Source organism: Salmo salar, chromosome ssa26 (assembly GCF_905237065.1).
Source record: "Salmo salar chromosome ssa26, Ssal_v3.1, whole genome shotgun sequence".
In the NCBI taxonomy this organism is placed as follows: Eukaryota; Metazoa; Chordata; class Actinopteri; order Salmoniformes; family Salmonidae; genus Salmo; species Salmo salar.
The window spans coordinates 16265057-16280264 of NC_059467.1; the positions used below are offsets into that span (position 1 = coordinate 16265057).

Sequence of the window (15208 nt, forward strand, 5' to 3'; positions counted from 1 at the left end):
GCTTTCTGTTTTGATAGGGTTGTTTTACCTAAAATCCTTTAGTCCTACCAACAGAAAAGGGGGGTGTTTAGCATCACCAGTACTCTCCGCTTTTGGTCTGCTCTCCAGGCACCATCACATGAAGCCACAGACTCATGTTTCTTAAAATTAATTCAAAGGCACTGTAGATGGAGCCTAATAAGGAATTTTTCTGTTGAATTTGTATCTAATTCTAAGTAAGTCACAGCCTTTATGTGCAATTTATAGACTAAGGATTTAATACAACAAAATGTTTTTTAAGTACTGAGCGCTTAATGTCTCTGACAGCCTAGTGTGTCGCACTTGCAAATGCTTCGAAATGTATTTCTTTGTAGGCTACAACCTTGAAATAATATAGCCTAAATCATTCATTTTTGGCTACCTGTCTGACTCCCGACCTATTTAGTGTTTATATGCTGTTTAATACGACATGTAGCCTATTTGAAATGATGAGCGCTTCTTAGTCACCTTTTCCTGTTGTTTGTTTAAATGCTTTTCATTCAAACCATATGGTTTGGTTTCAATACTTCAAAACCAAATGGTAGGTCCAAGTAGTCACTAAAATAGATGGGTGTTGGTTAAATTGTGATTTTAATGAATGGAGCAAATTTGGAGCGGCAGTTTTTTTTATTTATTTTTTATTATTTTTTTATGAGCGTTTTTTAGCGGAGCGGTTGGAAAGCACCGCTCCATGAAAGCACTGCTCAACTCCGCTCACATACTCTGGTGGGAGACACAATACTCTCCCCCTGCAGCACACTCACCAGACAGAAACCTCATGGGGGTCTAAAGCGTTTTATCTTGGCTACACGCACACGCACACACACACTACTCCTGGGGTCTAAAGCTAGGCTACAGTATATCTCTCAGCAACACACACTACTGCCACCAGAACATTGATTCACCCTGCCTTGGAAATGGTGCTCTTATAGTTGAAAGGACAGAGTTGGTGGTTGGCCCATACTGACAAATGAAAAACTACTTTTTGAAGGAAAGCTGTGTTTTTTTTTTGTTATCCTCCTGGGCGGCAGTAGAAGGGTTACTTTGATGTACCACACTGTGTGCAATCTCCGCTTCAGTCAAAGACCATGCCAAAGATACAACATTAAGTGTGGGAAGGGAAAAATACCATCACAGTATTCTTTTATTCGTTCTTTCAACTATCAACAATAGGTTTCACTGTTCATACAAGGTGTTTAACCACTGTAAAACTTGCCTCAAGAGACATTCAGGCTACTTTGGATGTCAAAGCTGCACTGTATGCGTCAGTATTGCTATTTGCTTCAGTATTGCTGTGCTCCATTCTCCTATGTGTTGTTTTGACAAACTTATTTTTAGTACCATGTCTACATGGTTTCTGCCCCGTTCTGTAATTAGTTAATTAACAAAAACCATTCACTTGTAACTGCTACAAAATGATCAATTGTACTGTAAGGTTTTATGGGCACTAGTAGTGGAAAGCATATTTGAAAGTGTGTTTTGGAGAAGCAATCTGTGTAAATGAATACAGTCAATTAACTAGATGGAGCCATTGTGTTTTATTAAAACTAACAGACTAACTGGACTGCAGTAATTGAACCTTTCTCTTGAGGATACATGGCACATCGCTGATGTATCTCTGTTTAGGTCTAGATTTTTGAAGTAGTAAGTGTGACAAACTGTGATACATTATAACCCTGGCCTGAATTCTTCTTTACCTTAAACCCAAATGTTTATGCCATTGTTGTGACATTGGTTGAATGTGCTCTTGTGTTTTTTTACAGGGCAGAGTCAGTGGAGAAGGTCAGTCCTGTGGAGAGGAGATATGAACCCGTTCCCCAGGTTACCCCCACTGCCCCACCTGCCATACTACCCAAACCCACCTCACCTGAGGGTAAGCACTATAGTGTAGGACACACACTAGTCTAGTTCTCCATGCAGTATTTTCATCTATAAATATAATACTCACACACACTCAATGACTCACTCACCAGATCCTCATGACTTTCCTAAAGCAGACACAGTCATGACCAACTACCTGCCCCAGAAGAGTTACCCTGAGAAGTCTCCAGTGAACGGTACGGCAATGAAGGATCAGCCCAAGGCCCCGGCCAATACCAGCTACAACCGCTACGTCCCCAAGCCCTACACCAACTCCGCCAAGCCCTTCGAGAGGAAGTTTGACAGCCCCAAGTTCAACCACAACCTGCTGCCCAACAACAAAACAGACCTGGCCCCAGCCATCAAGGCCCCAGCCAACAGCACAGCCCCAGCCAAGCCCCAGATCTCCCCCCAGCTTACAGACCTGGACTCTGGCATGGACACCTTCACGCGCACCATGGACAACAGGTCCAAGTACCAGCACAACAACATCAACGCTGTGCCCAAGGCCATCCCTGTCAGGTGAGAGGATTCAACATCACCCAGGAGTGAGGAGTGTTTCTGTGCTTGGCTAGAGAAAAGAAAGTATGCAAAGTCACATGGTCATGTTTCTTACAGTTCTATAGTTAACACATTGAATGATACCAATGCCTTTGCCCGTCCAGAAGGTGTCACAAATGTTTCAGAGGCGGGCTCTAACTGGCTCTATGTTCTGGTATCTGACTGTGACAACTCTCTCCCCCTGTAGCCCCAGTGCTCTGGAGGATGATGATGAGGATGAAGGTCACACGGTGGTGGCCACAGCCCGTGGGGTCTTCAACTGTAATGGAGGGGTGCTGAGCTCCATCGAGACAGGTGTCAGCATCATCATTCCACAGGGAGCCATCCCCGAGGGCGTAGAACAGGAGATCTACTTCAAAGTCTGCCGGGACAACAGCATCCTGCCCCCCCTGGACAAGGAGAAAGGTCAGACATGGGTTCATGGTACACGGGAGTTAGAAGATTTCACATGGTCTTTTGCCAAGCTTTATTCCAGTCTTAAGATATTCTATTCCTCAGTTTTAAGTGTTTTTAGCTACCTTAATTGCTGGCTGGGGGTGGGTATTAGATGTATTCACCCTGCTTGGATTTTCTTCATTTTGTTGCGTTACAAGGTGAGATTGAAATAGATTTCATAGATTTTTTTTGGTCATTGACCTACACAAAATACTCCATAATGTCAAAGTGAAAAAAAAAAATATATATATATATACAAATTAATAAAAATCTAATAACTAAAATATAGTAATTGCATAAGTATTCACCTCTTTGTTATAGCAAGCCTAAATTAGTTCAGGAGTAAAATACTGCTTAACAAATCATATAGGTGCTGACATGATTTTTTAATGACTACCCTTTCCTCTTTCCCCCATATATACAGTTGAAGTCGGAAGTTTACATACACCTTAGCCAAATACATTTAAACTCAGTTTTTCACAATTCCTGACATTTAATCCTAGTAAAAAATGTCCTGTCTTAGGTCAGTTAGGATCACCACTTTATTTTAAGAATGTGAAATGTCAGAATAATAGTAGAGTGTGATTTATTTCAGCTTTTATTTCTTTCATCATATTCCCAGTGGGTCAGAAGTTTACATGCACTCAATTAGTATTTGGTAGCATTTCCTTTAAATTGTTTGAATTGGGTCAAACGTTTCAGGTAGCCTTCCACATGCCTCCAACAATAAGTTGGGTGAATTTTGGCCCATTCCTCTTGACAGAGCTGGTGTAACTAAGTCAGGTTTGTAGGCCTACTTGCTCGCACACGCTTTTTCACATCTGCCCACAAATGATCTATAGGAGTGAGGTCAGGGCTTTGTGAAAGCCACTCCAATACCTTGACTTTGTTGTGCCACAACTTTGGAAGTATGCTTGGGGTCATTGTCCATTTGGAAGACCCATTTGCGACCAAGCTTTAACTTCCTGACTGATGTCTTGAGATGTTGCTTCAATATATCCACATAATTTTCCTGCCTCATAATGCCATCTATTTTGTGATGGTCATTATGGCCAAACAGTTCTATTTTTGTATCATCAGACTAGAGGACATTTCTCCAAAAAGTATGATCTTTATCCCAATGTGCAGTTGCAAACCGTAGTCTGGCTTTTTTTATGGTGGTTTTGGAGCAGTGGCTTCTTCCTTGCTGAGCGGCCTTTCAGGTTATGTCGATATGGGACTCGTTTTACTGTGGATATAGATACTTTTGTACCTGTTTCCTCCAACATCTTCACAAGGTCCTTTGCTGTTGTCCTGGGATTGATTTGCACTTTGCGCACCAGAGTACGTTCATCTCTAGGAGACAGAACGCATTTCCTTCCTGAAAGGTATGACGGCTGTGTGGTCCCATGGTGTTTATACTTGCGTACTATTGTTTGTACAGATGAATGTGGTACCTTCAGGCGTTTGGAAATTGCTCCCAAGGATGGACCAGACTTTTTCTGAGGTCTGATTTCTTTTGATTTTCCCATGATATCAAGCAAAGAGGCACTGAGTTTGAAGGTAGGCCTTGAAATGCATCCACAGGTACACCTCCAATTGACTCAAATGATGTCAATTAGCCTATCAGAAGCTTCTAAAGCTATGACATCATTTTCTGGAATTTTCCAAGCTGTTTAAAGGCACAGTCAACTTAGTGTATGTAAACTTCTGACCCCCTGGAATTGTAATACAGTGAATTATAAGTGAAATAATCTGTCTGTAAACAATTCATGGAAATTTTTACTTGCGTCGTGCACAAAGTGTATGTCCTAACCAACTTGCCAAAACTATAGTTTGTTAACAATAAATGTATGGAGTGGTTGAAAAACAAGTTTTAATGACTCCAACCTAGGTGTATCTAAACTCCTGACTTCAACTCTACAACATCTGTAAGGTCTTTTAGTAAAGTATTGAATTTCAATCACAGATTCAACTACAAAGACCAGGGAGCTTTTCGAAAGCCTCATAAAGAAGGGCAGTGATTGGTAGATGGGTAACAATAACAAATTAGACATTGAATATCTCTTTAAGCATGGTCAATAATAATTAAGTTCTCATTTACAATTGCGACCTGGCCAAGATAAAGCAAAGCAGTTTGACACATACAACAACACAGAGTTACACATGGAGTAAAACATACTGTCAATAATACAGTAGAAAAATAAGTCTATATACAATGTGAGCAAATGAGGTGAGATAAGGGAGGTAAAGGCAAAAAAAGGCCAAGGTGGCAAAGTAAATACAATATAGCAAGTTAAACACTGGAATGGTAGATTTGGTAGATTTGCAAGTAGAAATAGAAATAATGGGGTGCAAAAGAGCAAAATAAATAAATACAGTAGGGGAAGGGGAGATGAGTCCCTCACTAAAGCTAGTGAGGGAGATGAGTGTTTCCAGTTTCAGAGATTTTTGTAGTTCGTTCCAGTCATTGGCAGCAGAGAACTGGAAGGAGAGGCGGCCAAAGAGGAATTGGCTTTGGGGGTGACCAGAGAGATGTACCTGCTGGAGCGCATGCTGCTATGGTGACCAGCGAGCTGAGATAAGAGGGGACTTTACCTAGCAGGGTCTTGTAGATGACCTGGAGCCAGTGGGTTTGGCGACGGGTATGAAGTGAGGGCCAGCCAACGAGAGCGTACAAGTCGCAGTGGTGGGTAGTATATGGGGCTTTGGTGACAAAATGGATGGAGGCTATTTTGTAAATGACATCGCCGAAGTCGAGGATCGGTAGGATGGTCAGTTTTACAAGGGTATGTTTGGCAGCATGAGTGAAGGATGCTTTGTTGCGAAATAGGAAGCCAATTCTAGATTTAACTTTGGATTGGAGATGTTTGATGTGAGTCTGGAAGGAGAGTTTACAGTCTAACCAGACACCTAGGTATTTGTAGTTGTCTACATATTCTAAGTCAGAACCGTCCAGAGTAGTGATGCTGGACGGGCGGGCAGGTGCAGGCAGCGATCGGTTGAAGAGCATGCATTTAGTTTTACTTGTATTTAACTAACTAACTACCCAACGTTTATTGACTTGATTATTCACGTCATGCATGGTTTAGTTGTTGTGCGTTCTCAATGGACATTGTTAATTCTACTCCGATTTCAGAGCACTCTCATCTGAGTGTGCTAGAGTGCAGAATAACTGATGAATTTACGAACGTTCAACACCGGTTGAAAATGGCCGGTTTCAGTAAACGTCGGCAAAAAAAAAGTGTAATTACATTTTTGCCAGCAGCGCAGTTAGTCACCAACGCTCTGGATAACATGAAAACAGCCTATCCAGCTCTGCTAGGGCGAGTAACATGGTCAGAGTGAGGTGTTCTCTCATTTGTGTCTGGAAGTAGCTAGCCAGTTAGCTTGGGTGCTTGACTGCCGTTGTGAGGTCAGAACTCTCTGATCAACCCTACTCCTTGGATCAACCCTACTCCTCGGCCAGAGCATTGGACGCTCTGAATGCTCCGAGAGCGAAACGCTCTGAATTTACGAACACCCAGAGCGCACTCTGGCACTCCATATTGAATTTACAAACACCCAGAGCGCACTCTGGCACTCCATATTGAATTTACAAACACACCCGAAATCGTAAGATCTCTAGTTAGTAATTTGTTATGCTAACAAGAGGTTGCAAACATAATCAAATTGTATTGGTCATGTACACGTGTTTAGAAGATGTTATTGCGGGTGTAGCTAAATACTTGTGTTTCTAGCTTCAACAGTGCAGTAATATCTAACAAATAATATCTAACAATTTCACAACAATACACACAAATCTAAGTAAAGGAATGGAATTAAGAATATATAAATATTTGGATGAGCAATGTCAGAGCAGCATAGACTAAGATACAGTAGAATAGGATACAGTATATACAAATGGGTAATGCAAAATATGTAAACATTATTAAAGTGAGTAGTGTTCCAATTATTAAAGTGGCCAGTGATGTCAAGTCTATGTGTATATAGGGCAGCAGCCTCTAATGTACTAGTGATGGCTATTTAACAGTTTGATGGCCTTGAGATAGAACCTGTTTTTCGGTCCCAGCTTTGATGCACCTGTACTGACCTCGCCTTCTGGATGATAGCGGGGTGAACAGGCAGTGGCTCAGGTGGTTATTGTCCTTGATGATCTTTTTGGCCTTCCTATGACATTGGGTGCTGTAGGTGTCCTGGAGGGTAGGTAGTTTGCCCTTGGTGATGCGTTGGGCAGACCGCACCACCCTCTGGAGGGCCCTGCGGTTGCGGGCAGTGCATTTGCCGTACCAGGCGGTGATACAGGACAGGATGCTCTCAATTATGCATAGCAACAGCATCAACTTCCAGTAGACGGGCGAAGCACTAGTACGCTCAACTGAAAGAATACCGTTGGTTAACAGTATGCTGAAATGAACTAATAGTATGAAGTATATACTTAAGTATGTAATATACAGTATGTTAGTATGGGTATTCGAACATAACTGCAGTCTTACTTCTGACCTAGCTGCAGAACAGGAAGGAAACTGCTCATGGAAGTCACCATGAGTCCATTGGTGATTTTAAAACCGCTACAATGGCTGTGATGGGGAGAACTGAGGCTGGATCAACAAGATTGTAGTGACTCCACAATAATTACCTAAATGACAGAGTGAAATGAACAATACAAATATACAGAATAAAAAAATATTCCAAAACATGCAACAAGGGACTAAATGAATACTTTAAAAAAAACATGGCAAAGGAATAAACTTTTTGGCCTAAACGCAAAGCCTTATGTTTGGGGCAAATCCAATCCAACACCTTATTTTCAAGCATTGTTGCATCAGGATATGGGTATGCTTGACATCGGCAAAGACTGGAAAGTTTTTCAGGATAAAAAAAAAAACGGGATGTCACTAAACACAGGCAAAATCCTAGAGGTAAACATGCTTCAGTCTGCTTTACACCAGACACTGGGAGAAGAATTCACCTTTCAGCAGGACAATAACCTAAAACACAAGGCCAAATCTACACTGGAGTTGCTTACCAAGAAGACAGTGAATGTTCCTGAGTGGCCAAGTTGCAGTTTTGACTTAAATCTGCTTGAAAATCTTTGGCACGACTTGAAAATTGCTGTCTAGCTATTATCCCCAACACCTTGACAAAGCTTGAGAATTTTGAAAATAATTATGGGCAAATATTGCGCAATGCAGGTGTTGCAAAGCTCTTAAAGAATTACCAAAGAAGACTCACAACTGTAATCAATGCCAAAGGTGTGTCTAACATGTATTGACTCAGAGGTGAATACTTACCTAATCAAGGTATATTAGTGTTTATTTTTCATTAGTCCATTTTTTTATATTTTTAAATCCACTTTGACATTACAGTATTTTTTGTAGATCTTTGACAACTAAAAATTACAATTAAATCCATTTTAATCCCACAATAAAATGTGAAGAAATCCAACGGGGTGAATACTTATGATAGGCGCTGTATGAGTCCACGGTGGGGTTGTTTTACTATCCAAATGTATTCATGAGATAATGTTGTTTTCACAGATAATTTATCATCTCTCTCTTCTGTCGTCTTCCCTCTTTACATTTTTCTAGGATATGTATATTTTCCTTTGGTCTTTAACGGTTCTCATTGTCTTATGTTCACCGTGTCCGTTTAAACCCATTAAGGAGCCCAACAGCTTCAGTGATCTTAGGAACACTGTGTGTACATGTATGTGTATTAGCCTCTAACCCTGTGGTGTGTATCTGTTTCAAGGAGAGACCCTGCTCAGCCCGCTGGTGATGTGTGGCCCTCACGGCCTCAAGTTCCTGAAGCCTGTGGAGCTGCGTTTACCTCACTGTGCGTCTATGACCCCAGATGGTTGGTCTTTTGCTCTAAAATCCTCCGACTCCTCGTCGGGTACGCTGTCCTCTCTCTGTCCTTTTGGGGTCGGGGCTTTGGGTTGGCTGTGTGACAAACTGATATGGTTGTGGGTCACTTTGTATGATTTTGATGGTTTCATTTATTTGGTATTTCGGTTTGTTCACTCACTCATTCCTCCACTGATCTTTATTTATTTGATGTGGTCTTCAGATCAAAGTTCTTCTTGTCATTGCTTTTTCATGCTGAAACATCTTTCTTTCCGTTCTTTCCTCCGCTTAGTGTGTATGTCATCTGTTTGACGTTGATATGGTTCCATTGGACATGCATCCCGCCGATCAGTTTTGTGTTGATAAGATTAGTAAGGTCTTTGTTGTAGTGAATCATTCCACATTCTTTTCCCACAAGTGATTTCTTTTCTTCTCACATAGCCACCCAAACGTCTATCCTGAAACACAGCGGTCCTCTTAAATTTGGAAGAGGACCCTCTCAGAGACAGACGCATGGCTCCCTCAGTACTACCAGATATTATGTTGTGTATGTGAGAACAGCCTGTGGGTTGGATCTGAGATCTGTCTGACAGCATCAGAACAGAACCGAGTCAGCTATCTGCTCTCCCTCCTCTCCTCTCTATATGTCTTAATGGTAAACTTGGCACCGCCGTGGATTAGCTACTAATTACTCTCAGCTAGAATTAGACATGAAGGGCTAAATTAGCCTACTGCTGCCTCGTTGGCTTGTTCGTTTGTTGTCCTGCTTCGTTGTAGATGGATTACAGGGCTGTGCTCTAATCCTCTTATTGTAAAACAAGGCCCTTCTTTAGCTTCATTACTTGTGTCTTGCTCCTCACTGAGTCTGACTCCTTTCTAGCTGGGTGCTGAGCTGCCCAGGCCCAATGGGAGTTTCCAGTAAGGAAGCAGCATAGTGTGTGACTTAATGGTCTTGGTTTGGAATGGTTCTGAAAGAAGTCTGCTCATAGACAGGAGAGATTCAACCCAAACCACACATGATCAGTTTACTTCTGACAAAACATTACCTTAATGTACTGATGTCATTATGAGTTTCACAGTGAACATTCCTCCTCCTGCTGCACTGGCTAATTGTGAACCTCTAACAAATAATCTGAGTCATTGATAATTGATCTGAGTAAAATCAGTTAAACACCTCTTGGTCCTCATATGGATCCTATCTGATAGGACCTGTCGTTGCTAAAATCCCTTTGACATTTAGGCGTAATTACACTATAATGATTAGGATGCATTATCCTCACTTGTGATTTCCTATCAGAACAACAAAGCATGCTAAAAGCCTGAAATTGTTCAGCACTTTGATCTGAAGATCTCATATGACTCACTTTACTCACATGGCCCTGAGGGAATGAATGCAATCATCTGAAATAACAGTGCTTTAAAATGCAACTGCATTGTGGTTTAGAAGAAATGGTGCAGTTTAGTGTAACAGTTTTGAGTCTAAAGCCATGTTTTTTTTTAACAATTATTTACATTTGTTCTTCTGTGGAGGCAATACTCTTGGCTCAAGGCCTGGGCTTGGGCCATTAATCGCAAATTACAGTCGCTGCCAGTACATACTCTATCCTTAAGAACTATAATTTGAAATCAAGAGTGGTTTTAGCAATGTAATGTGAAGTTTACTTCTGTCAAGCTACATCCTGGGGTGTGTACCACAAACGGCATTTATATATGGCTTTAATGGAATAAAGGGTGTTTTAGTTTAGTGTTTGGAGCTTGCTGGTTGTTAGTTTAGCATGAAGTGCATTATGTATTATGAACCTTATACCCTTTCTCCACCTGTTATCATTACCATGTTCCTTCTCTCCCCCTCAGGTGATCCCAAGAGTTGGCAGAATCAGTCTCTCCCTGGAGACCCCAACTACCTGGTGGGGGCCAACTGTGTGTCTGTGCTCATCGACCACTTCTGAAGAGTGCAACAGCTGGCCTGTTACTGAATGTGAAACCATGGGAAAGGAGTGAAAATATACATACATACATACATACATACATACATACATACATACATACATACATACATACATATACCATTTCTCCAGGGGTGGACCATACACAATGATGTATTTACACCTAGTGCTCCAGCGTTGTTTACTGTGCCCATGGAAGATGGAAGGAGACTGAAGTTGCCCCTATGTGCGGTCCTTTAACTCTTTCCGGGGTCTTGAAGAAAATACAAAACACACAACAATTTAACCAGTGATGGAATGCATGCCCTGTGCCACTGAGTAACTCATCACATTATACGCCAAGTTTTAACTTTTAATTGTTACATAACAGGAAAATGGTTTGTGAGGTTTTTACTATTGAAGTAGATTGACATACATGTAGGTGTATTTATACTATATATGCATACAGTATATATAGTATATGGTATAAATATAATTTTCAATTCAATTCTAGAAAACAGAATTCAAGAATCAGACTTCAACCTTTTTTGTTACCTTTTGAATTGGCTGACTTACAAAGACGGTTACGTTTTTCCCACATTGACGGATTTGTGACGGTTTTGGAATTCGGTGCCAGGGAGGTGAGCAGTAAAGTGATGATGCTAATGCAGAGCCACATTTTCTGAATGTATGGCTTTGTGGTAATGATTATGGTGATAGTGAAGTTGGCAAGCATCTGCAGAAGAGAAAATGAAGATGAGGGTGGAATACTTTGAGGTGGATTTAAAGCCCAGCTCATGCCTCTAACATGCTCATCCTGTGACTCGAATGGCTCTTCCTTCCTTTCCTTTTTTCTTTCTGTAAACTGACCTTGGATTCACTTTGTATTGAGTACCAGAATTCTCCTGCTGTATCAAGATCTATGCATGTGCTATGACTCAGGTCCAGAAGCCTGCTCAGTTCTCTCTCACCATGTTAAAACCCTCTTACATTAACAAGCAGTGATGCCTTATCTGCATATTATTCACTTTTTCAGTAAAAACCTCTGGGTTCTTCTAAGTTATGATGATAAATTATGGAAAAATGAAGTTCTCTTGCCATTTTGTCAACCCACTGTATAAATGAACTTGGGTTTAGCGCACAAGAACAATTGAAGCTAATAAAGCTATGCTTTCTTTATCTGCTATGCATATGACTTCAGAAGAAAAATAAAAACATTACAAAAAAGACAAGTGGCTGTAAATAAAGTTAGCATATGGCCTTGGTTCTTGGTTTGTAAATGAACTTTTGTATGTCTTTGTTATTTTGTATAAAACTTAGAGAAAACTGTTTTAAAAAATAAATGAATTGACCATGGTTTACTTTCTAATCTGGTTATACCCTTGAGCCTTGGAACTTGTAACTATTAGCAGTAATAAAATCCACATTTTCTACCAATATATTCACACTACATATAAATAATAATTGTCACACAATATTTTTATGGTTATTTGCAAAAGAGGAAAGTGCTTGGGTTAAACAACTTTTCAAACCTGTTCTTTAAAAGGGTGTGCTCTGTCCCCCTCATTTATTTGTGATACTGGATGCTGTATTATTTTGTGCCCTGAAATGTATTTTTGTACTAATAGACCATATATTACGGCACACCAGTACTATTTTCTTTATATATGATAACACAGCTTAAATTGGATATTAGCTCTTCACGTGTGGCTGACCTTTTTTTCTCCTTTGTGACACAATTTTAAGTATACCACTGTATTAATGAATAAAATCATTTTTAAAGTAAAGCGTTTCTGGGTTTTTTTTCTTATTTTTATGAGCCAAATATTCCATTCTAATAGTTTTAAAGGATTCTCAGGTCAAATATGTAATCATGTTCGTTTTCTGCTTAGACTGGATTTCTATAGTTTGATCTTCATCCATTACATGGCTGAGAGGGGGGAAGGTTGCTGCTGTAGAATTTCTATTATCTTCAGATACTGCGGCATGATTTAAGTGCAGTACCAGCTTGGCCGGTGCAGATGGTGCTCTAGAGCCCTGTGGCTTTGTCTCCACAAGGTCAGCACCACAGCAGGCTGCTATTCAGAGGGACAGTGTGGCTTTACCCTCTTGTTTGCATTATGAATTACATTTTTACTAATATGCAGAGTATCAACTTGTTTTAAGGCAAATGCATGTTTTTACTCCCAATGTACTAAAAGTGCCTTGTACTTCATCTCAATTGATTGTTCTCAGCCTTTGTGAATCAAATAAAGTAGGCTTGACTGTATCAATTATAGATGGATCATTCAAACATTTGGTTGGGGGCTATAATTTGAAGAAATGTATGAGAAATTGGTGATTTTGAATTCAGACAATTCATAGACATCTCAAAGGATAAGTGCATGGCTTCACAAATGATAAGAGCATGGTCATCTTTTTAATGTTCATATAGTCTAATTATTTGTAGACGCAATCGCGTAAGGCTATTTTTGGGAAGCGAAGTGGCACCGTCGTAGTATTGATTGCCCCAAACACGCTAGCTGCATCTCCTCCTGCCGCCGCGGGTAGTTTGCTGTCTGTGAAAACCCTGCGCCTGTGTGAAACAGCATACCCACGGTCACGCTCTCTGCATGGTACCCTGCCGCGCGTTTGACAGTGGAATACTAGCCTACAGTAAAGGGCGACACTATTCCCGTGTCATTTCAGCTATACGTTTTTACTTGCTGAGGTTCTTTAAAATGTATCCTGTAGCAATGAAAATAAGGGAGCATATGATTTGATGGACCATTTCTCAAGCTTTTCCTCGAAAACCCGGTTACCTTAGCTAATAGCGCGTTATCCTGTGTTTTTGCGGAATCGATTTGGGTAGCAGCACAAGAAAGTCACTACGCATCTCATCCATCACACTGTTGTAGCCTTCAGAATAACCGACAATTACGCATCTGCATCTTGGGATAATTAAGCAATTTAATGGAGACTCTTTCAAAGGAACCATTTAGTAGGACTGATGTTATTTGCTTTTTGGACACCGTTGCTTATCAAGATAACGTTTGGACATCGGTTACTTGCTTTGCTGTTAGGTGCCACTTTTGGATGCTGATGGAAAGAGCTTAACCCATTGTTTTCAATAGCTGATACATAAACTCTGTTTTCTCCGTGACAATGCCAGTCCAAGCAATGCCCCGAGGTCGTTCGCTCAGCCCCGCGTCCCTGTCCCGTAGCCTCTCCAGACTCAGAGAGTTTCGGACTCGGACTCGGATCATGCTTTCTCTCGGAGTTTCTCAGATGGTTTTGGGAAGTCTGATTTTGGCAGTCAGTTTTGCCGCTCTGGCCCTCACTACCTCACCAAGGGTCAGACATTCGTGTCCATTTTGGGCAGGTTTCTCTGTAAGTATTTCGTTAATTAAGTATTAATATTAATCCAACATGTGGGTTTATGTGTGTGTGCTTTGTGGCTCACTATTTATTGTTGTTTATAAATTGACCCATTTCGCGGGAAACAGATCTGGCACGTTCTCACACCTGGTAAGCATGTCCAGTTGGTTCGACACATGTTTTATTGTAAATTATGCAGACGTTGTAAAATCAACATTAATGCCATTAATTATTTCGTTTATTGACTGTCACCAACTGAACAGTGGTTTTAAATGCTTTCATTTGGCATTTTGTTGTATAGGCAACAGTAGCCTATTGTGGCATAAGCCTATAGATGGCCTATCGTTATGAAATATCTACTCTCATTTAGGCAAGATTAATTAGTTGATTTTATGTGTCATCTTGTTGCAATTTGTTTGTAATAGTATTGCTCAAAATAAATACTCAGGCATGTTTGGGGCACGGTGTGAAGGATTTCTCTCAGCTAGAACACAATGCTATTTTGGCTCTAATCTTGTTTATGGATGGGAGTTTCACATACAGGCTACTGGCTTTGCAACCTTGACTCAGGGGAGACGTAACATAATAAATTAAATTCCAGGACACTGACATTAGTATGAAATGTTGTTTGGGATGGAATGTATTAATTTGTGTTATTTCGTATGATATGTTAAGAACATAGAATTAGGAATTAGAATACTAGAATGGACATGAACCTACTTATTATGGGATAAAAGTCTGCCATTTTGATCAGGGAGTTGGTCAACCATGGTTTTGCCAGAACTGTGATAAGATATTGTCTAAATCATGAATTTGAAGAATTTATCTGCACAGTATATTTGTTAGCTAGCTAGCCAGCTAGTTTTAGAGGAATGATTAAATTCAAATTAACTGCCAATATGCCAACATTCCATTCAAACAATGCAGTCAATCCACAGCCATACACTGGCTGAAATCAGTTGATGATAGAATTTAGATAAAACTTGTCATGTAGCTAGCTAGGTAGCTAAAGCAAACAACATATGTCATTTAGCTTTCTTCATCAGAGATTAGGCTTTTGGAAAGAGCTTGACATTGTCCTGGTAAAGTTGTCAGTCTGACTACTGTCATCACCACTATAGATGGCAAGCAAATCAAAAGTATTTGGACATAGACATCTAGTTTATCCTCTGAAAGTTAACTTGTTAACTAGCCATATTCATGTCATCTGTTATTAACCTGCTA

General features: G+C 40.4%; 2 protein-coding genes across 19 annotated transcripts in view; both read left to right on the plus strand.

Annotated features, from left to right (window-relative positions):
• The window catches only part of tjp1a (tight junction protein 1a), a 187227-nt gene extending 174813 nt beyond the window's left edge, over positions 1-12414 (plus strand). For 12 of the 18 annotated variants that reach the window (XM_014175461.2, XM_045708278.1, XM_014175459.2 and 9 more), the window contains 5 exons: positions 1782-1891; positions 1992-2400; positions 2627-2844; positions 8608-8751; positions 10557-12414. In XM_014175461.2, the coding sequence (XP_014030936.1) occupies positions 1782-1891; positions 1992-2400; positions 2627-2844; positions 8608-8751; positions 10557-10651 (976 nt within the window). In that variant the 3' untranslated portion in view covers positions 10652-12414. The remainder of the gene's footprint in view (positions 1-1781; positions 1892-1991; positions 2401-2626; positions 2845-8607; positions 8752-10556) is intronic. The other 6 variants (XM_014175454.2, XM_045708281.1, XM_014175457.2 and 3 more) reach the window with 4 other exon arrangements.
• Positions 12415-13263: 849 nt separating this feature from the next.
• Positions 13264-15208, plus strand: part of fam189a1 (family with sequence similarity 189 member A1) — a 128239-nt gene continuing 126294 nt past the window's right edge. Inside the window, exon 1 of the mRNA XM_014175445.2 lies at positions 13264-13996. Within this exon, the coding sequence (XP_014030920.1) occupies positions 13772-13996 (225 nt within the window). The 5' untranslated portion in view covers positions 13264-13771. The remainder of the gene's footprint in view (positions 13997-15208) is intronic.